Below are 27,458 nucleotides of genomic sequence, written 5' to 3' on the forward strand. Positions count from 1 at the left end.
GACCCTCTCCTGCTTTTAGCTTCTCCAGCAAAAACTTCACATCTCTGCATGTGTTATTCACACTGCCTGGAACACTTTTCCTCCACCTCTTAGTCTAACACTGATGGCTCTTTCGGGATTCAGTGACCATCCCTTTTCCTGGGAGCCCCGGGAGGCTGTACAGCATGGAGCTTATGAGACTGACATTGAAGCCAGGTTCCACCCTCAGCTCCGCCACTTCCGATCCATGTAACTTTTGGGCAAGTTATTCAACATTCTGGGACTTCATTTTCTTGTCTGTTGTGAGGGTTAAAGAAATCAGTACATGAAAGGTACCTTTGTAGGCTCAGGGTGACCCCAGACCATGTTAAGATACCCTGCCAACTGTTTTCCAGAACTCCTTTATAATATCCTATAATGCCAACTTCACTCCTGAGAATGTCTGCTGGTCTGTCTACCTTGCTAGACTGTCAGTTCCATGAGGGGAGGGGCAGTTGGACCTGATGCTGCTCCTATTTCTAGTGCCTGGTACACAGTAGGTGCTCACATTTGCTAAATCAGTGACTATAAATGTAATGCCTATGGATATCCTAGAGATACATACTCTCCAGAAAATGGCTACCCCAAACATGGAAGCAAAGAGAGGATGAAATTCTTCACAACGAATACACAGCAGCCTCGCATTAAGGCTGAAAAGCAGTCACAAAGGCAACTTGGAAATTAGGAAAATATCTTTATTATTTCTGAAATGTTCCAATATTCAATGTAGAAACCATGATAGTGGCTTTTTCACAACTTCACAAATTATAGAAAAATGACTTTCCATCTTCTTTCTTTACAGAAATCTCCCCCCAAAATCAGGGCTCCGTGATGGCTGACACTGGGCAGGAAGGAGGGGCAGAGAATACAGCAGGTAGAACCAGTGCTCCCGGAGCAGCCTGAGGCTTTTCCTGTGCATTTAAAGCTCAGGCTGAGTCTCAGAGACCCGCAGGCCCTGGGAGGGAGGCGTGGCCCCCACACACCTGTGGCACACTGAGGCCAGCCTCTGCTTCAAAGGCCGGCCACCCCCAGAAGGCCTGCAGTGTGGCACTTGTGGCTGATGGGCCACAATCAAGGCAGCTTCGTGAGAACGAGAGCAGGAGGCAGGCCTGCAGCTCAAATCTTTTTTCTCTAAAGCATGGCCAGGAAAGAGGCTGTGGGCGCTGGCCAAATGGTGCTCTAGGTTTAGAAATTTCCCCCTTTAGCTCATAAAAACAAATTGTCAAATAGTTATTCTTTAAAAAAATCAGAAAACAAACATTTGGTTCCATTTAGGCTGTAATCAGCAATTGGTAATTTTTAGAAAAAGACGACTTGCGTTGCTCATCGTTTTTATCGGGTCTCTGACTCCTTCCTTTCTCATCCGCGGCTGGGTGGAGGGGTTACAGCTGTAGCAGAGGACTGTTTGTTGACGTGAGAAAACTGTGAAAAGTGTTTTGCACTCGCATACAAAGGCTGATGGAATTCAAAACGATCCCACTGAGTTTTATGAGAAACAGGACTGTTCCTCTTGGGTGTCTCAAGTCAAAACAAGGCAACTGCCTAGTGATTTATAGTCCCCACTACACATTTTCTGCCTTCCAAGAAGGCATTAGAGAAGGGCCGATGTCCACCAGAAGCAACTGTAAACACCTCACAGACAGCCTGGACACTTTGTTTTCAAATGCAGCAGGACTTTCTCCTTTGGCCCTGGCAAAAAAGCCAACTCCCTAAGACTGTTTAGGAAGGAACAGACAGGAAATCTCCCCCAAAAGCTAAGAGGGGCCAGTGCCCTCTGTTGACTAGAGTGGCGGAGAGCATCGTCAAAGGCAATTGATACATTTATGGCATATGAAAATTGTCCTGTGGTCCCCAGGTGGCCCCCAGGTTTGACCTGGCTGGATGGGGGGCACAGGAGATACAGAACAAGTTATCATAAGGCACGTGATCGAGGTGGCCCCCACACCAGGCCCAGAAAGATTATCTCTTCGCACGATTCCAGAAGTGTTGGAAAGCTGAGGAGTTGATGACACTCACTGCGAGCAGCAGCAGCAGATACAGGGTGATCATGACCGTAAACCAATGGCTGGAGACCCAGGAGAGCTGGCTGGAAGCCCTGCTTCAGCGGCGAGAGGGGGTGGGGGAATGTTGGAACAAAGAGAAAAATATTTTTTTAAAGGGTATGCAACAACTTCTGGCTCAGAGAAGATGAAATGATGAATTTCGTCCTCCGAGTGAGCCATGAAATGAAGCTTCATGCGTGCTCCTTTGCTCAAAAAATCTGGAGCTGTTTGCCCTGGCACTGACATGCCTTTCACCAGAACAATTTCTAAATGTACAAAGACAGCTATGCAATGAGCTCATCCTAATCTTTTCTTTTATAGCTCCTCTTGTACCTTTTATAACCAGTCTTTTCTTAAGCAAGACCATGGTATCTAAACAGATGACCTTGCTAAGGCAGATGACCAGATGGCGGCAGGTGGCAGGGTATTTAGCACAAAGCTTTTCACTTTCAGACATGCACAGATATCACTCTGAGCAGGGGAAATCCTCTCTGACCCACTGGGAGATGATCTAAGCCATCCAAATGTGCAGTACAGAGACACTGCAGGAAGGAGTGGGAAAAGAATGGAATTTTCAAGTAGAAAAAGCCAGATGATTCTAAAGCACAGAATACTGTCCCCCAAACTTAGGAACCCTGTACATACTTCCCAGATTTAAGGGGAGATGATTTTACTAGTTTATTGAATCCTGAAGCATAGAAGCCACTGGTATAGATAAGCAGGAGTTGGGAGTATTAACAATAACCCTTTCCCTGTCTAACCTGCTTACCTGTTGCTCATCCCCATGAGAAACTCTACCAACAATGCAACAAAATCTCAAAGTGACCCTCAACCCCAGAGAGCCCTGCCAAACCCCCAAATACACCCTGCTGGAACAGCGTGAGGAATCGCCACTCTCAGGTTCGTGTGGGGCAGGATGGCCTCATCTGCTATTGGATTCGACACTCTAATTTTAGAGATAAAGATGAAGCATCTCAGGTCCAAAAAGGAGCAGGTGGCGGTCTGAGAGTCACTGTGGAAAGTGACTGAGCCGGACAGCACAGAATCAGAATTCCAGCTCAATCCTGGCCCCAATCTACCTCTCAGTTCAGCCCAGTCAGTGGATTTCAGCCTCGTGATCAGAGCCTAGGTGGCTAAGGGGCTTCACGGTTCGGCTTCATTCAGTCCCTCAAGTCATTGTGTTAACAAAGCCATTCCTCACTGTAATACCCAGTCCCCTAGGGCCAGGACCACATTTTATTCAACGTATTCCTCCCTCCTCACCCCTTACATGAAGCAGAGTGCTTTATGTATTTTATACATAGCTGCGGTTTAGACTGAGGGAGAGGGGCCGCTGACAACCAGGAACCCGCTCCTATGAACACAGCCCTTGGCTGTCCTCCTGGATTTCGTGCAGCAACTGTCCGTCTCACCTGTTGGGCTGCTTCTGCGAGTACACCAGCAGGTACTTCACGCGCAAGAGCTGGTTATTAGTGACCACAAAGTACTTTGGAGGGACGTCGCCCCCTTCACTGTGCTTGATTCTCGCTCTCCTGCGATCTATCTCCTTGGAATCTGAATAAGGAGAAAAAGCACAACTTTACAGGGGGAAATACAATAACAAAAGCAAACTACGAGTAGAAACGAGTCAAGCCTCCTGGTCCTGAGGGTGGAGAGGCCCCAGCAGGCAGAGGAATGGCCTGTGTACGGGAAGCAGGACTAAAATACAGGAGAGTCCCACAGACAGACCACCAGGAAGAGGGAAAAGGGAATAGGAAAATAAAAAAAGATACAAAAGGGTAAAAAAGAAGAAGACTGAGTGGGGAAAGCAGAGGGAAGCAGCAGACTGATGGCCACAACAAAAAAATCATCCGGGGCTAGCAGCTAGCAACAGGACTTGATCTAGAACAAGCCTTTTAACAGGCATTTTAAATTAACCATTCTGGATTCGAGCTTCCTAGAACACTCATCTTCCACCCTTCATACCATGACTTGTTTAAAAAAAACAGAAACCCTTTCCTTTTAGTAACATGAAAAAGCTGTATGAAAAAGAACCAGAAAAACAACAATCAAAAAAGTCCGCAACAGGCCGAAGCTTTGTGACAGCAGACATTACCAGGTCTTGTCCTGATGTTTAATGTCATGGTGTGCAGACTTCCTAAGAATTATACAAACGAATATTCATGCTGTCTGGTTTGGGAGAGTGGCGTCAGACCTGGGCCCGTTCCCCAGGATTCCAGTTGTTTTACATTAGGGGCCGGGAACAGTGTTCTCAATTCTCCTTCTCTCAGTGGAACCAACAGGCCAGCTCTGGAGTCTAGAATGACAGTTCTGTGACTTCTCTGCCTTTCAGGACGAAACAGCAGGGGGCAGAGCCTTAAGGGACAGATCAGGAGAGCGGACTGAGGGGCCTGCTGGTCATCTGCTCACTGGGGAGCCCAGGATTTACCCCCATGGCCTCAGCTGCCCCTCACATCCTCCTGGGGCTCCAGCACACACCAGAGCGGCCTGGAGGAACAGGGCAAGACACAACCTTAGCTTCAGTTTAGCAAATGTTTACTGAATGTCAAGTACGTACCAGGCTCCCTGCTGACAATAGGTGCCCAAGAGTGAATGAGACCCAGTTTCTGCCTTCAAGGAGCCTGTGCTCTGGCCTCGCAGGTTCATTTTCCTCTTCTCTACCCCAAAGCTTTCCCTGAGCACTTGGACCCACCGTGACTGCCCTCTCCTCTGAGCTATCCCATGGACCTTATCAGCACTCTCAGCTGGCACTACTGACCTACTGCCTTGTAGTAGATGATACCCTTTTCACCTTGTGTTCAGTCCTTAAGGAGACGGCTCACTCCCTGAAGGCAGGCTCTATCCTACACTGCTCTGCACCCAACCCATCCCTTGCCATGCAACGGGTGTTCCACCCAACAGCTGGGCCAAAGGCAAGAGCCTGACACCCAGAGGCCTGCAGCCCAGGGCAGGGCCAAGCGCTTACTCACCCTTCTTCTTCGTTTGGCACTTGACGTCTGGATGGTCAATGACCTCGCACACAGCCACGCAGCTAAGGATGGGGCCAAGGAGACTGTGCTGCCACCCGTGGCCATGGGGGCTATAAATGAGGGCCAGGCTCAGGTCACTGGTGAGGTAGGTCCCTTCCCCAAACAAGGATGTCTGGAACAGCGGAGATCAACAGAAAACGAACAGGGCTGGGTGAGTGCCGAGTGGGGGCAGCAAAACAACACAGGTCTTTCTTCAGTAGAGCTGTTAACACAAAGTCTCCCAGCCTCTCCTGACCCCAGGAAAAGACATAAGATCAAACAATCCCATGACATCATCACAGGGATATTACAAAACACATTCCTATCTGACCACAGTTTAACTGATTGTGGATGTGGCTGACTAACCTGGCAAACTAGTAGTTCTAGTGCTTAAGGCTGAGTAAGAAAAACACAGGTGTTAAGAGCCCAAACGGACCCACATTTGAACCCTGTCTACCCTTCTAACAAGATAGCAAGTAATATAAATTCTCCGGGCCTCAGTTTCCACACCTGCAAAGTGGTGATGATGATCTCTTCTTCACAAGGTCATGGGCAAGGATTCAACGAGACGACGCACATGAAGCACCACACAGAATACCTGGCACGAGAGAGCAGTGGCTATTCCATCACAGATAGGCTCTTGTGTCTTAGGCAATCAGTAATTCCTGCTACATGACTGGATTAAGCATGGTGACACTCACAGGCTTGCAGAAGCAAAGTCATGCCCCTGTGTGCAGGGAGAGGGCGGTCACACCTAAGTGACTAGGGGAAGTGATCTGAGTCATTACTTGGAAAAGAATCTCTCAGACCAGACACTGTAACGAAATAAGGCAGGGCTATATGAGAAGCAGGGTTAAGTTCTGTGTTGGTGCAGACCAAGAAAAGGTCCAAAATTCTAGGAGGCAGATCGCTGGCGGCAGGTGCTAACTTGCTGTCCTCCACAAGGAAGCATGCCACGTAAAAGAGAAGGCTCTCAGGTGAAATACCTGCACGCTGAGGCCACAGCAGGCATAGCAAACACATCCTTTGCCCATGTAGACATCAATAATCAATCACGATGCCAACTTAAAAATATCAATCATGGCACTCATTCATACTGATTCAGACTCCTCACACAATATTCCAAGTAACTGCTACCAGTGGGTGGAATTTGACATAAGTTGTAATTCAAATTCTATCTCTGGGCCTCAGTGTCAGTCTCTTAAGATGACTGAATGGACTTACATAGCTCAGTGAACATCCTCTACTTGAGAACTGAGAAACATCCTATTCAGCAGCACCAGGCTTCCACAATTCTCAACCAATTAAGTGAAGCTTAGGGGAAACAAAACAAGCCTCTGCTTGGCCATTTTACAATGTCCCCATTATCTCAAAAGCTAGCACAGACCTCCAAGGAGGAAATGTCTCTGATCTGACCCTACAGCCATTTCTGCTTATGCCTCCCATGTATACACAATTCCCTAGACTCAAGAACCATGCACAGGGGAGCACAAAGCAGGAAACTTGGGAGTATCTCTACCAAGGAAACACTCTTAGAGCTTCAGCTGGCAGGCAGGCTCCCTCAAGCAAGCCCCTCACTGAAAACCCAGACAGAGGCGGCCAGAAGAACATCCACTTCACCAAAGGGCTCTGATGAGATGCTTCTAAGCAACAAACCCCTCAACCAAGCAAAGGCTTGGTTACAAGACTGGAATCAGCAGGCAACTTCTTCAGACGTGCTCTAGTGTGAAGTGTAGGGCCCCTGGATTCCAGTAGCCTGGCCATAATAATAAGCCGAGAGCCAGAGTAAACAGGCCTGTCCTCCTCAACACAACTCAACTGCGATAATCAGCTGCAGCAGTGTTGGAAAAGTCTCTCCTGCCTTGGAGCTGCATCAGCTACAAATGAGCCCACAGCTCATGGAACCAACCCCCAGACAAGGCCGATGCTGGCACAACCGAGGGAGAAGCTGCACCCTCCAACCACCCCCCCAGTCCCTCTCCTTCAGCCTCTAAAAGAAGCCACTGCTTCCTTAGTGCTTAAGTACAGGAAGAGCCCTTTGCATATGTGAAGTATTTCAGTCCTGTCAGGACACCAGAAGGTGGGGAATGGCATCCTATTTTACAGATGAGGACCCCGAGGCTCTGAGAGATTAAGTAAATTTACCCATTTTAAAAAAGGGAGCAAAGGGACTTCCCTCATGGTACAGTGGTTAAGAGTCTGCCTGCCAATGAAGGGGACACATTTGATTCCTGGGCTGGGAAGATTCCACATGGCGTGGGGCAATCAAGCCTGCACACCCCAGTGAAGAGTGGGCCCCGTCTGCCCCAGCTAGAGAAAGCCCATGCGCAGCAATGATGACCCAGCACAGGGCCCTTCCCTAAAAAAGAGGTGCGGGGGAGCTCAAGGAGGGAGCTCCTCTCAATTTCCTAATGACTGACTCTCTCGGAGGGTCCCCGAGGCAAGTACTTCTCAAACTTCAACATGCATATGAATCACTTGGGAGTCTACTGAATAGTGATTTCTCATATGATGGGGTCTGGATGGGCCTGAGATTCCATGTGTTCAACAAGCTCCCAGGGATGTGGTCCAGGGATCATGCTGGGAAGACCAGGCTCGCCACACAGTAGCATCACCTGGGGAGCTCTGGAAGCATACTGGTGCCCAGGCCCCACTTCCACAGATTCTGACTTAACAAGCTGGGGACGTAGCCAGGCATCCAGACTCTTAATAGCTCCCCCAAGCGATTCTAAATGTGCACCCAAGGCTGAGAACCATCTTTAAAGCGACGCTTCTCAAACTTTCATCAGTAGAGGAATCCCCTGGAGACCTTGTTAAAATGCAGGTTCTGACTCAGGTCTGGTGGGCCAACGATTCTGCATTTCACAGGCTCCTAGGTGATGCTGCTGGTCAACAGACCACACTTTGAGTGGCAGGACCTTGGTGAACCTACCTACCCCCACCCTCACCAGCTCTGGCCACCCCCCTCACAGCCCCCTGATGTCAGCAGCCTTGGGCCCCACCTTGTTCAGGTGGCAGTGCAGGCCATTGTGGATGATGGAATGGAAGTTCTCTAGGCGGCTCCCATGGAAGGCGTAGATGAGGTCGCGTTCTCCTTTGGTCTCATAAAATTTGGCGTTGGCTGGGTCGGAGTACTCGATTTCAAACAGGAAGTCCGGCACGGGGACAGGCGTGTGAGGGGTACCAGTCAGCTTTTGGATCTTTTCAAACTTGAAAACATGCAGGAAGTCGCAGTTTTATTTGGGAAGCTGGTAGAGTGCTGCCAAAATGGCCTCCTAAAGCCTGGGGCTTAGCTCCTATGGGCTCTGCTCATGAGAACAACTGGTTTCACAGGAATAAAAACATCAGTTTATAAACAAGTTCAGAGCCTACAGCTCAAGACTGCTTTCCTCTAACGGTGTTTTCCCCTACAGTCAGTTAACTAAGGAGTATGAATTGTATCTTCTAACTAAAGATCACATCTAATTTTCATTACCCTTTCACATTTATTTCCTGCATTCCATCTTTACAATACTATCAGGAGCTAGAAAGGTGAGATAAATTACAAAACTGGCCACGAATTTTTCCTCCCATCCCTGTCCATTCACCTTTCTGCAATGTGACTTTGCAGGTGGAATTCCATCAAGATTTCACAGGGAGATGGAATCCATTTCTCCACCCCCTAAATTGTCACCTCTCTTGACTAACGGGGCCTTGGCAAGCATACGGCAAACAGAGACTTGAAAAGGGCTTCCCTTCCCCTTGTCTGCTGCTGGGAACCCTTCACAAGCCCTGCAAACCTTCTACAGGATGACAGCCTTGTAGAAGCAGGCACCAGCCACAGCAGCCTTCAGCTGGGATAGCTGAAGCCCCATCCGCTTACGTGAGGTTGCCCTAGGACAGCCCCGCGTGAGCCAGCCCTGCTCAGGAGAAACACCCGACCAACCCAGAGAATCGTGAGAAGCAGTCCGTGTTGTTGCCAGCCAGTAGATTTTGGGGATGGTTTGTGATGCAGCAGAAGTCAACTGATATGCAAGGATGAACTCCTTCCTAAGGGGTAATAATAATGCTCTTCAGGGCAGAGACCGCATCATCTCTGTAACTTTCCAACAGTACATCCCAGACCCAAGTCAGTCTGTGGTCAAGCTTTCTCTGGGTTATGATTAAATGACAAAAATAAGGGCAATTTCACAGATATATTTACACTGATGTAAGGCTGCCATGAGCCCTTCTTTAAAAGAATTATCCTTTCAGCCTGAGGTCAGGGCCATCCTCCCTTTTTCATATTAAAATATCCTTTTGTAAAATGATATGCGGTAGACTAATGTCCTCACTTGGGCACGATAAATAAAAAGTTGATAAGCCTGGATCCCAACACTTCATATTTTAATGGAATTTAACTGCTCTATAATCAAACATCAAGAAGCAACCGCTTTATCTACTTTGCCCGTAACACCCAACAGCCAGTAAATGCCTGACGAGGAAGGAGTAAATCTAAATTTAACAGATGACAAAAGTGAAACCCAAAGAGCATAACCCAGGATTTAGCAGCCCAGCCTGGACCTGAACACAGGTATCCTGACTCCCACTCCAGGATGCTGATGGTTTCTTACCACCCAACGTGGATGGGGGATGTCCCTAGACACTAGAAACCGAGATACCAAATTCTAGGCCACGTAAGGAGGATTTTTGTCTTTAGCAGGAACTTATAAAATCAAATGCTCTTAAATTAAAAACGATTAAGTGAAGAATGGTATAGACAAACCCCTCTTACCACTTAGAGGTAAGAACACCAGATCAGCGATCTGTCAGTCTACCCTTTGACCCCTGTCATCCCAGCCTGTCCCTGCAAGATCCCAGCCAGGCAAGGGAAGCCAATTTATGCAGTGCCTGCCCTGTGCCAGAAACTACACTGGGGGTGACGCACATTCTGTCATAGCGCCCTTCTGAGCTGTTAATATTCTCAATTTACAAAGAGGGCACAGAAGACTAAATAACAGACGGGATCTGAACCCAGCCTGAGGATATCTACCACTTCAGTCTGCCTCGTTGCTTCCTGAGAGCGGGAATCTTTTAAGCTATGGTCAAGGATCCTCCCCTTGTTAGAAATATCTGGGGTGCTTGTGATAGCCAACATTTACTGAACCCTTAGCACGTGTCCTTAGGCATTATTCTAAGTGAGGAAGTTCATTTAATTCTCAGAGCCAGTCCACTGATAGAAGTATACTATTATTATTCCCATTTTACAGAGTGAAAACCCAGGTACCAAAATGCACCCAGTAACCTGCTCAGTGTCACACAGCTAGTAAGGAGGGAGAACACGGCTTTGCCCTGCCAATATGCAAACTGCTGGGCCCCAGTCTAGACAGAGAATCAGAATCTCTGCGGACAGGGTCCAGGAATCTACATTTTCAACAAGCTGCCCAGGTCACACTGGTGCACAAAGAGGTCCCACAGCTCTCCAGGCCCAGGAATCTGTGACCCTATACACCAAAGTCTCACCTCTGACTTCCCTGCACTGTGGATTGTCAGGACCTTTGACGATAAAATCCAGCTCATCAGGTCCCAGGCCGATGGGTCTTTTTCTCCTGAGGACTGGAGAAGTTCTTTCAGGTTAGGTAACTTGCTGGCATCTGCAAGCTGAAGTAGGGAAAACTGTTAGCAAGGATCCTGGGGGAAAATGATAGTAACCAGGGGCCCTCTAGTGGTAAGGCAGGCAACCTGCACTTCTTTCACGTTCCAAGGAATTTCTTAAGAGGGCAAAATGTGTAAGTCTGTGATCCCTTTCCAAATACTGCCCAACTCCTAACGCTCTGAACACTGGAAGGTTATATGTAACTCAACTGGTACAAAACCTAACCTGAAGGGCTTCCCTAGTGGCTCAGTGGTAAAGAATTCACCTGCCAATGCCGGAGATTTGGGTTCGATCCTTGGTCCGGAAGATACCAATGCCACTGAGCAACTAAGCCACAACCACCAAGCCTGGGCTCTAGAGCGGGGACCTGCAACTACTGACTCACACACCCTAGAGCCTGCGCTCCACGACAAGAAAAGTCACAGCAACGAGGAGCTGGAGCACTGCAACTAGAGAAACGCCCATGCATCACAGCCAAGAATAAAGAGATAAATAATTTTTAAAAAGCTTAACCTGAGCAGAAGTGAAGTTCATTTCATCGAATTATCTCACTTTGTGTTACTATTAACACAATGTCTTTTTCTCCAGGACTTTCAATACCTGATTATGGGATGCACCCTGCTGGAGATGTTACCAGAGAGTTGGACTGTGAAGAAGGCTGAGCGCTGAAGAATTGATGCTTTCAAACTGTGGTGTTGGAGAAGACTCTTGAGAGTCCCTTGGACTGCAAGGACATCCAACCAGTCCATTCTGAAGGAGATCAGCCCTGGGATTTCTTTGGAAGGAATGATGCTAAAGCTGAAGCTCCAGTACTTTGGCTACCTCATGCGAAGAGTTGACTCATTGGAAAAGAGTCTGATGCTGGGAGGGATTGGGGGCAGGAGGATAAGGGGACGACCGAGGATGAGATGGCTGGATGGCATCACGGACTCGATGGACGTGAGTCTGAGTGAACTCTGGGAGTTGGTGATGGACAGGGAGGCCTGGCGTGCTGAGATTCATGGGGTCGCAAAGAGTTGGACACGACTGAGCGACTGAACTGAACTGAACAGAGTACATACTGCGGGTAAAGGGTTAACACCTTTTCCCTTTAGCATGAGTTAATTTCCTATCCACCTGTTCCCCTGGAGACCAGATAAAAGAAATACAGCAATTACATATATAACTAAGCAACACTGCTTATGGTAACTACAACCCCAACGGTACCTGCAGCTGGACTGGAAGAAACCGTGTGGGGAATCCGCGGTTGGGGTTTCCCTGAGTGTGGTCACTTTCTGTAAGGACCCTGGTAGTTATGTTCGTGATACTGTTACCAGAGGGGCCAGCCTCCGTGGAGCATGGGGCTTCATTAGACCAGAGCAGTTCCTGCAGTCACGCAATGTGAATCTCATCTCCTTAACACCTGAGTTGTCACACTTGAGGGCAAAGACGAGCTCCTGGACCTCTTTGTGGACCACAACAAGGACTTCTGCAGAAATGAAATGCCTGTTGTGAGTTGTGATCCATCCCAGAGCCTTCTGATATAGGCTAGTACCTGGTGTGTGAGGTGGACAATACTGCCTCTGTAAAATCAGGCAGAATCTGAATTCCACAGCAGACTTGGTGCCAGGATTTCTGATAAGCGATTGGAGAACCTAGGCTAGCAGAGAGCTCCAAGGTATCTGTAGCTTTTTCTCGGAAATTAGAACTGACTAGAAGCCAAATCTCTCCAGAATGGGATTTAAAACACCACTGCAGACTGGTGCCACCTGTGAACATACTTCCTCCAAGCTTTGCTCACTCAGTCCCCTGGAATGCCCCTTCCCCCAACTCTACCAACCCAGACAATCCCTCTCCTCCAAACCCCTAAAGCACTCAGCCCCAGTACTGTCTCTCCAAATTAGCCAGGATTCCTGAAGACCAAGGACTGTCTTGTATTTTCCAAGTTCTGTTTCCCTTGATGTAGAGGAAAGAAAAGATGGATCTCAGGTTGAATCCCCACTCCTTAGACCTGGCTCCACCACTAGACCTGGCTGAGCCTCAATCTCCTCTCTAACATGAGAACCCCACTATCTCCATGTGGGTTGTCAGGAAGATCAAAGAAGGTAACAGAATCTCAGGGCCTGGTCTATACAGTGTATGTCCATTTCTTTTCTTCTAATTTGCATTTCTCCCTGGACAACACGTACCTTTTCTAGGGATGTAGTTGGTACTTCATGAATACCAGCAGTTCTTTCCTGTTTTTAGCTAGTTCACAGTTGCAAACCTTGGGAGGTTTATTCCTTAACCCTGTAACATTTCAGAGTTGTTTTATTCCTGTCTGTTTCTAAAGATGCAATCAACAGACTCAGGTTTCTGATAAAACTAAATCTGCATGCTTTGTGGACCATCAGTGGGGATCCAATTTAAAAACAGGGATGTGTAGATGCTCCACAAGAATTGAACCTACACAGTAGGGAAGCAGAAAGAGAAATAATTATGACTTACAACTATTCACTGTCATAACAAAGATGGGTACAAACTACAAAGGGGAACAAGAGAGACTCCTGTTGGGTAGGTGCTGGGAGAAAAGGGAGCGGTCAGAAAAGGGTTTGAAGGGGAGGTGCTGTGTGATGGAGTTTGACAGGCAAGGGCACAAGAAGCACAGAAGTGCAGCCTGTAGTCAGGGGCATTGATGGCCACAAGGGAAGTTAACTGCAAGCTCTTTTCCCAGGTGGCTCAGGTCCAAATCTGGGCTTACCCTTTACTAGTTGTATGACCTGGGTGAGTTAACTTCCTGTGTTTCAGTTTCCTCAAACATATAACTGGAATGAGATTAGCCACTTCTGAGGCTCCTGCTGAAGGTTAACCAAGTTAAACCAGTACTGTGCTTAGAGCAGTAAGAAGGCAGTAAGTTAGTGGGGCTGCCGAGAGTGCTGTCTTCATTAACTGCAGCTGGTTCAGTGTGGCTACAGCTTAAGAGTGTGGCGGAAGCGTCACCAGGAGGAACAGGAGTGAGAAGACGACTTGAGATCAGCCTGTGAAGGACCCTGTACCCTCCTTGGGACTCTTGACTTTTGCTCTGTAGGCAACATGGAGCCACTGAGAGTACCTGAAGATGCATTCCAAATGATATATCCTCAGGGACACCGTGGTCTCCACTGACACTCTTTCCTACTCCTGGTCCACACCTGCTATGCCAGAGTCTTATCTCCCACTGGAATGACCACACCCATCGCCGCTCTCAGATCCCACCTGCGAGCCACAGCCTTTGCCAGCAGTCCAGATCGAGTGACGGAGGCCTCACAAGAGACTGTCAGTTACACAAGGCCTCTCTCAGGGGCTCAGTCTATGGACGTGGGAGAGACCCCTCTCAACTCTGAGCTAGGCCCAGGCTCTTCCCACAGCTGCCTGCCCACACAGGGGGGCACTGCTGTTGCTTTGTTCCCATTTGCAACAACACAGATGGACCCGGAGGGCATTGTGCAAGTGAAATAAGTCTGACAGAGAAAGACAAATGCTGTGTGATATCACCTATATGTGGAATCAAAAAATAAAACTAGTAAATAAAACAAACAAGCAAACAGATATAGAGAACTAGTGGTTATCAGTGGGAGGAGGACAGGGAGGAGGGGTAGGAAAGGGTAGGGGTTACGAAGCACAAACTACTGTGTGAAAACAGACAAGTTGCAAGGACATATTGTGCAGTGAAGGAAACAGTTGATATTTTATACTAACTATAAAGGGAGTATAACCTTCAGAAATCATGAATCACTGTGTTATACACCTGAAACAGTACTGTAAATCAAGAATACATCAATAAAAGAAATTTTTTAACTTTAAAAGATATATATGTACATACATACATACAAACATGCATAAAAATGAGGAAACTGAGGCTTAGAGAGTTCAAGTGCCTTGCCTAGGGTCACACAGCTATTCAGTGGCAAGGCAGAGACGTGAAGCCAGGTAACGTGACCCAAGTTCATTCTCCATGATGCTTTCCTACCAAATCAATGGAGAAATTTAGTAGTGGACTGACTGTTTTAGCCCAAAAGAGCAATTCTGCTGCTGCTGCTGCTAAGTCGCTTCAGTCGTGTCCGACTCTGTGCGACCCCAGAGACGGCAGCCCACCAGGCTCCCCCGTCCCTGGGATTCTCCAGGCAAGAACACTGGAGTGGGTTGCCATTTCCTTCTCCAATGCATGAAAGTGAAAAGTGAAAGTGAAGTCGCTCAGTTGTGTCTGACTCCTAGCAACCCCATGGACTGCAGCCTACCAGACTCCTCCGTCCATGGGATTTTTCAGGCAGGAGTACTGGAGTGGGGTGCCACTGCCTTCTCTGAGAGCAATTCTAGGAGAAATTTAAGAGGCTGCTTGGGAAGCTCTAGGTGTGTTTCCTGAATAACACAGCCAAGACAGCTAGCTACTGTCTATGCCTAAGCCCTGTCAAAGGGCTTAAGAAAAAAGATGTATGTCATGTGTAGTATGGGGGGTGGGGGAGTGGTCAAGAAGACAAACTCTCCATCTAGACAAGAGTAAGGAACCACAGTTGGTGACATTAGAAGGCATTTATCAACAACTGGATTGAGGGGAAAGTGTTCAGGAGGAGGGCAGGCATTTATGGGGGCTGAGGGGAAGGCAGACGGAAGAGTTCTCAAAGCAAGTAGGGAGGGAATGGAACCTTGAGTGAGGGTGTAGAATTTTGAGAGGAAGAGAATTCCCAGTGGCAAAGAGCAAGACAAAGAGGCAGAGAAGGGAACAGTGCCTCTCCCAAAAGATGGTCCAGGGCTCAAATGCCCCAAGGCCAGGCAAGTGATGAAGAAGAGAAAAAGGTTGTCTAGGAAAGAGCAGTGAGGACTGTGTTGCACTGGAGGCCCACCAAAGGGCCCAGCCACCAACCTCCAGCTGCTCTCTGCCTAAGGGCCACCTCTACCCAGGCTGTGGAGCCTCAGACTTTTTTCTTGCTTGTAAAAGACCAGATGAAAAACAAAACCTGTCATCCCACAGGCCACCTTTTTGCAGTCTCTGCTCTAAGGAATAAGGATGCATTCAGTTGGAGAAGTGGCTGAAGGAGCCTGGGCAAGTCCTAAACACTGGACACTGCTAAGTGGTCAAAGGGGTTTGAGAAAGGAAGAGGTGGTCTGGGTGACTAAGAAACCAAGAGCAGGGAACCAGCAGGAGACAAGCAGAAGAGAGAGGGGACCAATGACCTTAGAAGGAGACAACTTAGTCTCCTTGCTTCGGGTCCGGGTTGGGGCGGGGGAGGGAGGGAAGGAGTTGGGAGGGGCACAGGACAGCTTGGCGGACACCTGGCAACAACCCAGATCAAACTCTCCTGGGACGTGGCCCAAGACACTGTGTCTACAGAAGTTGTCACAGGTGATTCTTATCACCAGGAAAAGCGGGGATACTCAGGCTTAGATGTTAAGCAATATTGTCCTAGAAGGGCTGGCAGCAGGAAAGAACATATTTAAAAAAAAAAAAAAAAAAAAAACCCTTGTCTAGGAAGATGCCTGAGGCCATAATTACTAGCTGTGGGTGGAGGTGCTGGAAAAAATGAACCAAAGGTACAGCCAAGGTCACCAGCCTCAGGGACCTGACCACAGAACGACACCCAGAAAAGTGGGGTGGCCCACTGCGATGAAGGCAGGAAAGATAAGACAGAACAGTTGCGTACAGGCTCACCTTGCACAAACCTAAGGTATGAAAACCTCCAGATGTTCAAGCTGGATTTAGAAAAGGCAGAGGAACCAGAGATCAAATTCCCGACATCCACTGGATCATAGAAAAAGAAAGACAGTTCCAGAAAAACATCTATTTATGCTTTATTGACCACACCAAAGCCTTTGCCTGTGTGCATCACAACAAACTCTGGAAAATTCTTAAAGACACGGGAATAACAGACAACCTTACCTGCCTCATGAGAAATCTGTATGCAGGTCAAGAAGCAACAGTTAGAACTGGACATGGAACAAGAGACTGTTTCCGAATTGGGAAAGTTCAGTTCAGTCACTCAGTTATCTCCGACTCTTTGCGACCCCAGGGATTGCAGCACGCCAGGCTTCCCTGTCCAACACCAACTCCCGAAGCTTGCTTCAACTCTGTCCATCGAGTCAGTGATGCCATCCAACCATCTCATCCTCTCTCATCCCCTTCTCCTGCCTTCAACCGTTCCCAGCATCAGGGTCTTTTCTAATGAGTCAGTTCTTTGCATCAGGTGGCCAAAGTATTGGAGTTTCAGCTTCAGCATCAGTCCTTCCAATGAATATTCATGACTGATTTCCTTTAGGATTGACTGGTTTGATCTCCTTGCAGTCCAAGAGACTCAACAGTCTTCTCCAACATCACAGTTCAAAAGCATCAATTCTTCAGCACTCAGCTTTCTTTATAGTCTAACTCTCACATCCATACATGACTACTGGAAAAAACAGCTTTGACCAGATGGACCTTTGTTGGCAAAGTAATGTCTTTGCTTTTTAATATGCTGTCTAGGTTGGTCACAGCTTTTCTTCCAAGGAGCAAGCGTCTTTTAATTTCATGGATGCAGTCACCATCTGCAGTGATTCTGGAGCCCCCCAAAATAAAGTCTGTCATGGTTTCCATTGTTTCCCCATCTATTTGCCATGAAGTGATGGGACCGAATACCATGACCTTAATTTTCTGAACACTGAGTTTTAAGCCAACTTTTTCACTCTCCTCTTTCACTTTCATCAAGAGGCTCTTTAGTTCTTCGCTTTCTGCCATAAGGATGGTGTCATCCATGTATCTGAGGTTACTGACATTTCTCCTGACAATCTTGACCCCAGCTTGTGCTTCATCCAGCCTGGCATTTCACATGATGTACTCTGCATGTAAGTTAAATAAGCAGGGTGATAACATACAGCCTTGATGTACTCCTTTTCTTATTTGGAACCAGTCTGTTGTTCCAAGTCCAGTTCTAACTGCTGCTTCTTGACCTACATACAGATTTCTCAGCAGGTAAGGTAAGGAGGTCTGGTATTCCCATCCCTTTAAGAAATTTCCACAGTTTGTTGTGATCCATACAGTCAAAGGTTTTCGTGTAGTTAATAAAGCAGAAGTTTTTCTGGAACTCTCTTGCTTTATCAATGATCCAACAGATGTTGCCAACCTGATCTCTGGTTTCTCTGCTTTTTCTAAATGCAGCTTGAACATCTGGAAGTTCACGGTTCACGTACTGTTGAGCCAGGCTTGAGAATTTTGAACATTACTTTGCTCGCGTGTGAGATGAGCGCAATTGTGCAGCAGTTTGAACATTCTTTGGCATTGCCTTTCTTTGGGAACAGAATGAAAACTGGCCTTTTCCAGTCCTGTGGCCACTGCTGAGCTTTCCAAACTGGCATATTGAGTGCAGCACTTTCACAGCATCATCTTTTAGGATTTGAAACAGCTCAATTGGAATTCCATCACCTCCACTAGCTTTGTTCTAGTGATGCTTCCTAGGGCCCACTTAACTTCTCATTCCAGGATGTCTGGCTCTAGGTGGGTGATCATACCATCATGAATATCTGGGTCATGAAAATCTTTTTTGTGCAGTTCTTCTGAGTATTCTCGCCACCTCTTAACATCTTTTGCTTCTGTTAGGTTCATACAATTTCTGTCCTTTATTGTGTTCATCTTTGCATGAAATGGTCCCTTGGTATCTCTAATTTTCTTGAAGAGATCTCTAGTCTTTCCCATCCTATTGTCTTCCTCTGTTTCTTTCATTGATCACTGAGGAAGGCTTTCTTATCTCTCCTTTCTATTCTTTGGGACTCTGCATTCAAATGAGTATATCCTTCCTTTTCTCCTTTGCCTTTACCTTCTCTTCTTTTCTCAGCTATCTGTAAGGTCTCCTCAGACAACCATTTTGCCTTTTTGCATTTTCTTTTTCTTGGGAATGGTCTTGATCACTGCCTCCTATACAATGTCATGAACCTCCATCCATAGTTCTCCAGGCAGAGACTATCAGATCTAATCTCTGGAATCTACTTGTCACATCCACTGTATAATCATAAGGGATTTGATTCAGGTCATGCCTAAATGGTCTAGTGGTTTTCCTTACTTTCTTCAATTTAAGTCTGAATTTTGCAATAAGGAGTTCATAATCTGAGCCACAGTCAGCTCGCGGTCTTGCTTTTGCTGACAGTATAGAGCTTCTCCACCTCTGACTGCAAAGAATATAATCAAACTGATTTCAGCATTGACCATCTGGTGATGTCCATGTGCAGAATCTTCTCTTGTGTTGTTGGAAAAGGATGTTTGTTCTCTTGGCAAAACTGTTAGCCTTTGCCCTGCTTCATTTTGTACTCCAAGGTCAAATTTGCCTGTTACTCCAGGTAGCTCTTGACTTCCTGTTTTTGTATTCCGGTCTCCTATAATGTAAAGAACATCTTTTTTGGGGGGGTGAGTTCTAGAAGGTCTTGTCAGTCTTCATCGAAACATTCAACTTCACCTTCTTCAGCATTACTGGTTTGGGTATAGACTTGGATTACTGTGATACTGAATGGTTTGCTTTGGAAACGAACACAGATCATTCTGTCATTTCTGAGACTGCACCCAAGCACTGCATTTCAGACTCTTTAGTCGACTACGAGGGCTACTCCATTTCTTCTAAGGGATTCTTGCCCACAGTAGTAGATATAATGGTCATCTGAGTTAAATTCACCCATTCCAGTCCATTCTAGTTCACTGATTCCTAAAATGCCGATATTCACTCTTGCCATCTATTGTTTGACCACTCCCAATCTACCTTGATTCATGGACCTAACATTCCAGGTTCCTATGTAGTATGGCTCTTTACAGCATTGGACTTTACTTCCATCACCAGTCACATCCACAACTAGCCACTGTTTTTGTTTTGGCTCCATCTCTTCATTCTTTCTGGAGTTATTTCTCCACTGTTCTCCAGACCTGGAGAGTTCATCTTTCAGTGTCCTATCTTTTGCCTTTTCATACCATTCATGGGGTTCTCAAGGCAAGAATACTGAAGCGGTTTGACATTCCCTTCTCCAGTTGGGAAAGGAGTACATCAAGGCTACATTGTTACCCTGCTTATTTAACTTATATGTAGAGTACATCATGCAAAACGCTAGGCTGGATGAAGCACAAGCTGGAATCAAGATTGTCAGGAGAAATGTCAATAACCTCAGATACATAGATGACACCGCCCTTATGGCAGAAACAGAAGAAGAACTAAAGAGTCTCTTGATAAAAGTGAAAGAGGAGAGTGAAAAAGTTGGCTTAAAACTCAACACTCAAAAAACAGAGATCATGGCATCCAGTCCCATCACTTCATGGCAAATAGATGGGGAAACAATGGAAACCATGACAGACTTTATTTTGGGGGGCTCCAAAATCACTGCAGATGGTGACTGCAGCCATGAAATTAAAAGACGCTTGCTCCTTGGAAGAAAAGCTATGACCAACATAGCATATTATAACGCAGAGATATTACTTTGCCAACAAAGGTCCATCTAGTCAAAGCTATGTTTTTTCCAGTAGTCATGTACGGATGTGAGAGTTAGACCATAAAGAAAGCTGAGCACCAAAGAATTGCTGCTTTTGAACTGTGGTGTTGGAGAACACTCTTGAGAGTCACTTGGATTGCAAGGAGATCAAACCAGTCAATCCTAAAGGAAATGAGTCCTGAATATTCACTGGAAGGACTGATGCTGAAGCTGAAACTCCAATACTTTGGCTACCTGATGCAAAGAACTGACTCATTAGAAAAGACCCTGATGCTGGGAAAGACTGAAGGCAGGAGGAAAAGGGGAAAACAGAGGATGAGATGGCTGGATGACATCACTGACTGGATGGACAAGAGTTTTAGCAAGCTTCAGGAGTTGATAATGGACAGGGAACCCTGGCATGCTGCAGTCCTGGGGTCACAAAGAGTCAGACACGACTGAGTGACTAAATGAACTGAGCTGAAGGCATGAAAATCCAGATTGACTAAGACAGATTAGGGTTGAGAGTCTACAACCCTCTTCATAAAAACAGTCATCACAGGGACCCTTTAAAAGGGTGGTTTTCTACCCTAACCCCACACCAGCATCACCTGGAAGCTGGAGAGTTGTCTGCCACCATCTCATATACTGATGAGTGGATGGTGACAGAGATGGTAACAGAATCTACATCACTGAGTTATTAGGAAGATTAAATGCGTTACACACAGTCCTCCTGAAAATAGAAATAAAAAAATAATCTGAGAGACTGAGAGGTTTACATTGAGATACCAAGTATGTACCTAAAGGACACTTATTGACCACACTGAATCTGTTTGCTACCATTTCCTCCATTACTCAGCACCTGAGTGCCCATGAAATGATCAAATCAATTACTAGAAAAAAATTTAAATTACATATTCTCTACAAATAAACAAAAAACATAATGCCTAGGTTCCACCTCAAACCAATTAAATCAGAATATGTACACGGTGAGACCCAGATGTCAGTATGAAGCTTCTCAGGTAATTCCAATTCAAGCCAAGGTTGAGGCCCTTATAAAGAATGATCTTCCCAGTAAATGTTAATATTCAATTTCCAATCAGGAAATAAGCAACAAAAGCTTTCCTTAGAAAGGTCTGTTAGCTGATGAGCCCAACAATTGCACCTTTCGGAATTTACTTCAAGAAAATAACTAGACATATAAGCAATGATTAATGTAATAGAAGGACCTTAGTTTGCTAACCAGGGATCAAACCCATGCCCTTGGCAACAAAAGCATGGAGTCCTAACCACTGGACCCCAGGGGAATTCCCACCACAGCATTATTTATAAGAGCAAATTTGTTAAAATTGTGTAGGAACCCAGATGAAGGACTCCTAACTGCTAGGAAGTGGAGGCACAGAATAAGAGGAGGTTCCAGCTGTATCTGAAAGGATGAAGCAGAGTTTGCAGGGACAGAGAAGGAGTGGCCTGGAGAGGGCAGGCATGCCCTGGGGTCAGGGAAGAAGCTTATTCACGTTTTAATCCAGACATTGAGGAGTCAGTTTGTCTAGACATTATAAGCCAGACCTGAACCAACAGTCACTGGAGAAGTTTGGGCCCCCGAATAGGAGATGGGAATAGTGTAGCTAGCTGCAGTGCTTCTCAGGCTTTACTAGGCACACAAACACCCAGTAAAAGTCGCTCAGTTGTGTCTGACTGTTTGTGACCCCATGGACTATACAGTCCATGGAATTCTCCAGGCCAGAATACTGGAGTGGGTAGCCTTTCCCTTCTCCAGGGAATCTTCCCAACCTAGGGATCGAACCCAGGTCTCCCACATTGCAGGCGGATTCTTTACCAGCTGAGCCACAAGGGAAGCCCACAAACACCCAGAAACACCCATGGATCTCCTTAAAACGCAGATTTTGATTGGGTAGGTCTGGAGTGCGGCCCAACAAGCTGCATTTCTAACAAGCTCCAAGGTGATGCTGATTCTGCAGGCCCTCAACCACACTTTGGGTGGTAAGGGGCTGAAATTAATACAAAAGAGCCATCCCCGCCCACCTCCCACTCCCAGCAAGGGTCTGCAGGCTAACGGAGAACCAGGGCACGGTACTTTCTAGGGGAGGAAACAAAACAAAAACCTTACGGCTGTGACGCCAGTGACAAGATTCTGTGTCAGTGATTCAGGAATGTGAACTGCACAACCTGAAGTTTGAGGGGGCTGATGGTCAAGGCTATTGGACATTCCAAGAATGCTACAGATTCTCTGACCTGAAAAGAGCTTAGTCAACTTTTTTCCCAAGAAACAGAATCAAAAACCCCCAGCCTGGGCAATCAGCACATACCCAGTGTGATTCCTCAAACATCTGACAAGCACCTCCCAGGCCAGGCACCGGGAATACAAAGAACTAGTACAAAATCGAAAAGCTGAACACTGACAGAAACGTTCTCAAAACAAGGCACTTGAGAGAGGATTTGGAATTTGGGGGGCTATGAAATAATCAAACCCTCTACTGCAGGTAGATTCCTATACTGGAGGTAGATTCTTTACCATCTGAGCCATCCGGGAAGCCCATGAAGGAACAGGCCAGGGCCACGCTAAGCCTCAGAGTGTGGCTCAGCAGGGGGCAGTCTCAGGAAAACAACTGTCAAGAAGTAATTTAAGCCAGAGATCTAATTTTTGGAAACTACAACAAGTGTGTTACAGGTGTTAGGACATCTCATAGTGTAGAGAAAATTAATTTTAAATGGCTGAAAATGATACACTGTTTCACATTACTTCCAAGGGCTTTTAGCCAAACAAATTAAAATGGGAGATGTTTTTCCAGTAGTTGTGACCCAGGAGCTCAGTTGCTCTGAGGCACATAGGATCTTCCCTGATCAGGGATGGAAAATGGGAGACTTTTAAAAGCTACAAACCTTCCTTCTCCAAGTAACCACAAAATGATCCAGAAGGCCGAGTCCAGATCGGACTCTCTTTTAAAGGTTAACCTTTAAATCAGAAAGACATAAGTCCAGATGCCAAGTTCTCTGCACCTTTTAACTCAAGTAACATGTGGCAAAACGAAACCTAAAGTGTGTTTATCTAAGAACATGCACATGTCCCCAGAGGTCATGCCAGGCCCTGCCTGGTGAGAGGTTTCTCCTCAGAAAGAGCTAAAGAAAACCAAGAATCTGCATGGCCTGGGCTAACTTCCCTCACTCTGGGGCCCCATAAGGAATGGTAACAGTTTGGGATGGTAAGAATCTGCTTTTTTTCAGTGGCCCCTGAGAGAAAGAGTGCACTGTCTAAAAATGGCCCCCAAATGAGCCCCATGCTCACGACAGTCTGTCCCTACAGAGGAGGCAGGTATTTGGGGCTACCCAAATTGTCAATGCTCTCCTAAAGGATTACCAGTGTGGGAGGAAGTGTATGCCTCAAACTGAGTGCACTAGTAGCTATGGAGAGGGATGTGGGGCAGGGTGAGCTCCATCAGGGGCGCTTATACTTTATCACTTGGATTTTTTATAACAAGAATATAATCAAACATTACTTGTATAATTAAAATGAATTGTTTAAAAAGCATGAACAAATCAAAGCGTGAACAACTCCAAAGATCCCTCTGTGTTTATCCCATATCCATCAAAGTAACCTGATTCTGTTCTTGCAGAAAGAGAACATGCTGAGCATTCTAGTCCATTTGGATGTTTCTTGGAAAAAAAATAATAAAGCGTATTGTGGGGCATCATCTCTGGTGAGTTTGGGCCCTCTGACCCCCAGTTTTTTCTCTCTCTACTCTTGAACAGATCCCTCTGTCACCCTGCCACCACAAGGGTCTTATATATCCTGGATGTCACTACTGCCCTCCCAGACCAAGGATAAAATCTACACATCTGGGCAGATCATGCACAGCTCTGATTGCCCTGGTTGGCCTCATCTTTTCCTATTCCTCACAAAAGTCACACGGAAGCACAGGCTTGTCCTTCTTGATGAGATCCTGGTATTCTGCCCATCCTGCTGCTACTCCTGGAATACCCCTTTCCTCCTCTCGGCAACTCCAAATCCTCCATGTCCCTGGGGACTCAGCATGGTGTTGTAACTGCCCCTGGTTAGTACTCTCTGATTCCAGCCTACTGCCAAGATGTTGAGTCCTGCTCTGGGCTTCTGTGTTGTATATAGGGCTTACCCCATAGGGTAACTGATCAGACTGTTAACCTCTCCTTGATTCTTTTAATTTTGTATCCTTAGCACCTGGCCCACAGCAGGAGCTCAGTATATATCCACTGACAAAACTGAAGAAAGGTTCATTCTCCAACACTCTGATAGCACAAATGCACAGAATTCAATATTTGAATTTGCAGAACAAACCATGGGGGAAGTCAGTCTGCTTGCCTCTTTCTCCAACCTCCCATTCCCTGTACCCTGAAACCCCTATGCACTGTGGTCAAGATCTGAAGCCCCATCAACACATCCCTAGCCTAAGCTGCAATGGACCAGACAGGGGCGAGGAAGCTGGGCCGTTGCCCCTTGACCATCTGGGAGTGAAAGCAAAAAGGGTCACCCAATACTGACCACCTCATCAGAGATAATTTTAAATATCTGTTAATTCTAATCATGATCAACATTCCATAAAAATGGCTTGTAATATTAAGAGATTTTCTAATGTTGAACTAATTTCACATTTCTGGTAAAAACCCAACCTATTAATAAGTAATTATTCTTTTTATATATTGTTAATTTTAGGATCCTAATAGATGATCTCTGTATTTATACTCTTCGGTGACATTAGCCTATAATTTTCTTGTATCATTCTTACTAGATTTAGTATCAAGATTACACTACCCTATTTTTCTACTCTGGAAGAATTTTTGCAAGACTGCAATTACTTACTTCCTCAGTGATTGGCAGAACTCACCAATGAAACCAGGGTAGGCCTGGAGTTTTTTCTGAGAGAAAACCTCTGAGTACAAACTCAATGTCTTTAAAGCCTATAGGCTTTCGATTTTGTATTTCTCAAGAGAAGCAAGTTTGGCAAGTTCGATTTTTCTAGGTAATTCCGAACATTTGGATTACAAAGATAACTAATATCTGGAAGGCTGACCCTGAGGTGAACTCTGCAAGAAATTAAGTGCCTCCTGAATCATCAGAAAAATAACAGCTTACATGTGTACTGGACATATGCTACAATTTATAAAAGTACTGGCCACATATTACCTTATCTGAAGATGAGGTCCCGGTGGCTTTGATGACTTATGATGTCTCATTTGCAAAGGGATAGATAACTTCCTATTTAGCAGAATCAGCTGATTCACTAGGAAATGCTGTGGAGGCCTATGCAATTGTTGAATTTCTCACTTCATCTCGGGGAGTCACTTGGGAGTGTCAATATCTAGGGTGTTGGGAGTGTTCTGAGCTCCTGGAAACAAACCTTCCGCAAGACCAGGCTGGGGGTGTTAAGTGCGGGGCTGGCACCTTCACGAAACACGGGTTCCACACACAACGCGGCCCGGACGCAGTGCCGGGGGCGACGGGGCACACTCACCAGAGCCTCGAAGTCCTTGCAGTCGTGGCGGGCATAGGACGCGGGGAAGGGCCGCAGCACTGAGTCGCGCTTGTAGCTCCGCAGGGCCGAGGCGAAGAAGCTGCAGCGCAGGTCGGCGGCCAGCACGTCGCGGCCTGCCGCCTCCCTGACGGCCGCCCACCCCGCGGGCTGCATCCCGGGGCGCCGCGCGTTTTGCGGGGAGACGCGCCGAGGTGCGGGGGCGGCGGGTGGGCGTCTGTAGGGTCAAGCCTGCGGTCAGCGCGGGGCTGGGCCCGCGGACAATGGGCTGGAGGGGGCCGGGGTCCTTCGGCGGGGGCGAGCTAGGCGGAGAGAGGAGATGACAGGGTGAGAACGTGCTGACGAGTGTCTTCTGCGGGGGGAGCCGAGCCACTCGCCGCCCAGGGAGACGGACGGGTGAGGAGAGGTACCCGGCCGGGACCGCGGGCCAGCGCGAGGGGTGGGCCGGGGGATAATGGGGCCGGCCGGACGGGGATCCCGGACCTGGGGGAGGGGCTATGACATGGGTGAGACGACAGCGTCCCGACACGTGTCCTCTGAAGCGGCCGGGGTGGGGGCACCCCCAGAGGGGACCGCGGCCCGAGCCCGCTCCCTACGCCGGGAGAAGCTGCGGCGCGGGGCCTTCCTGTCCCGCCTTCGACCGGCGCCGTCGCAAGCCCCGGCGCTCGCCCGGCTGCCCTCGGCGTTGCCTGCGTCCCGCCAGCTGTAGGTGTCCGCTTGCCGCCCGGCGGCCGCCGGAAGGACTCCAGCGCCCCGCCGAACGCAGGCCCCTACCTGCCCTCCCGCCGCAGCCGCCGGCGTCCCTGCCGAGCCTCGGGCGCGGCCTGGCGCTCCGCCCCGCCCAGCGAGGGCCCGCCCCTTCCCGCGTCCGCCTCCGCCCACTCCCCAGTGCTGGGAGCGTCCGCGCGCCTCTCCTGGCGTGGTCCCCGGCTAACCTGTGTGCGGCCCGGGCGGGGTCGCCCACGCTGCTGCGGGCCATCCTTGCTGAAGCCCCGAATAGAAACTGACCCAGGCGCACTTTTGACCCACCGCGGGCTCAGCTTGCTGGTCTCGCCTGGAGAATTGCTACTACCTCCTGCCTCCCTCTGAAATCATATCCCTCCAAAATGGGCTGATGCAAAAAGAGTCGTTTGACACCCAGGGCAACTGGGTCTCAGAGGGCTGCCATGATTGCCCAAGGTTCCACGGCCAGATGCGTGAATCCGAGAGTCTAAAAACCCAAAGACCTTTCCTCTGCTTTTCAGAATTCGCTGCACTGCAAAAGTCTCTGGCTTCTCAGACAAGACCTTTGAGAGCCTACAAGAAAGGGAGCCCCTGGAGACGAGTAATAGGGGCGGGCAGAGGGCAGATTGACCCAGTTCTGCAGGAGGGAAGGGACAGACCCCCAACCCCTCCGCTAACTCACAACCCCATTAAGATAACCCCCACATTTTGGCCTCATGGTCACATGGAAATCTAAGCACACGTGATGGCTAATTCCTACACCAAGAAGCCCCTCAACACACTGCCCACACCTCTACACTCAAGCATCCTCCGAGGGAGGAACTTCCCAAACCTTCTCCATCCAGACTGAGTAGCACCCTGAACCCAGAGGAGAGGTCCTTGCTCTCATTTATGTATGACTTTGGGAGAAAGAGCAAGACTAGACCACCAGCCATCACATGGTTTCCCAGGCTCATACTTGGAATCAGTGCTGGCTGCTCCCAGGAGTCTGTATCAAACTGCATCAAACCTCTGGATGCTATGAGACCTGTACTGCTCCAGAAGCATCCAAAAGTGTCTGAGAGCCTTATGGTCTCAGAAAAAACTCTTCAGTCAGTCAGTTCAGTCATGTCCGACACTTTAC

General features: G+C 47.6%; 1 protein-coding gene and 1 long non-coding RNA gene across 5 annotated transcripts in view; one reads left to right on the forward strand and one right to left on the reverse strand.

Annotated features, from left to right (window-relative positions):
• LOC121819941 (uncharacterized) overlaps nucleotides 1-14,226 on the forward strand; it is a 51,871-nt gene extending 37,645 nt beyond the window's left edge. The window contains exon 3 of the long non-coding RNA XR_006060294.2: nucleotides 11,271-14,226. This is a non-coding gene — a long non-coding RNA (uncharacterized LOC121819941). The remainder of the gene's footprint in view (nucleotides 1-11,270) is intronic.
• Nucleotides 693-26,438, reverse strand: PARP16 (poly(ADP-ribose) polymerase family member 16). 4 transcript variants are annotated; one of them, XM_042252045.1, is made up of 7 exons: nucleotides 26,387-26,438; nucleotides 25,595-25,914; nucleotides 10,550-10,687; nucleotides 8,071-8,277; nucleotides 5,030-5,201; nucleotides 3,473-3,614; nucleotides 693-2,116 (listed from the first exon to the last, which is right to left on the reverse strand). In XM_042252045.1, the coding sequence occupies exons 2-7, from the start codon at nucleotides 25,766-25,768 to the stop codon at nucleotides 1,978-1,980; spliced, it is 972 nt and encodes a 323-aa protein (XP_042107979.1). In that variant the 5' UTR covers nucleotides 25,769-25,914; nucleotides 26,387-26,438; the 3' UTR covers nucleotides 693-1,977. The 4 variants fall into 4 exon arrangements, with proteins under 4 accessions (XP_042107979.1, XP_042107980.1, XP_004010280.2 ...); XM_042252046.1 differs by having other exon boundaries at nucleotides 26,096-26,438; XM_004010231.5 differs by having other exon boundaries at nucleotides 693-2,113; nucleotides 25,595-26,438.
• Between the last annotated feature and the right edge of the window lie 1,020 nt (nucleotides 26,439-27,458).

Source organism: Ovis aries, chromosome 7 (genome assembly GCF_016772045.2).
Source record: "Ovis aries strain OAR_USU_Benz2616 breed Rambouillet chromosome 7, ARS-UI_Ramb_v3.0, whole genome shotgun sequence".
NCBI lineage: Eukaryota > Metazoa > Chordata > Mammalia > Artiodactyla > Bovidae > Ovis > Ovis aries.

What these genes read in the sequence shown, in the direction of transcription:
- PARP16 (XM_042252045.1), bottom strand. Translation starts at nt 25,768, where the DNA reads ATGCAGCCCGCGGGGTGGGCGGCCGTCAGGGAGGCGGCAGGCCGCGAC. An exon ending in GTGCCAAACGAAGAAGAAGG is followed by an intron (nt 3,615 to 5,029) that starts GTGAGTAAGCGC and finishes CTCCTTATTCAG; the next exon opens with ATTCCAAGGAGATAGATCGC. An exon ending in TCGCAGAAGCAGCCCAACAG is followed by an intron (nt 2,117 to 3,472) that starts GTGAGACGGACA and finishes TCGCCGCTGAAG; the next exon opens with CAGGGCTTCCAGCCAGCTCT.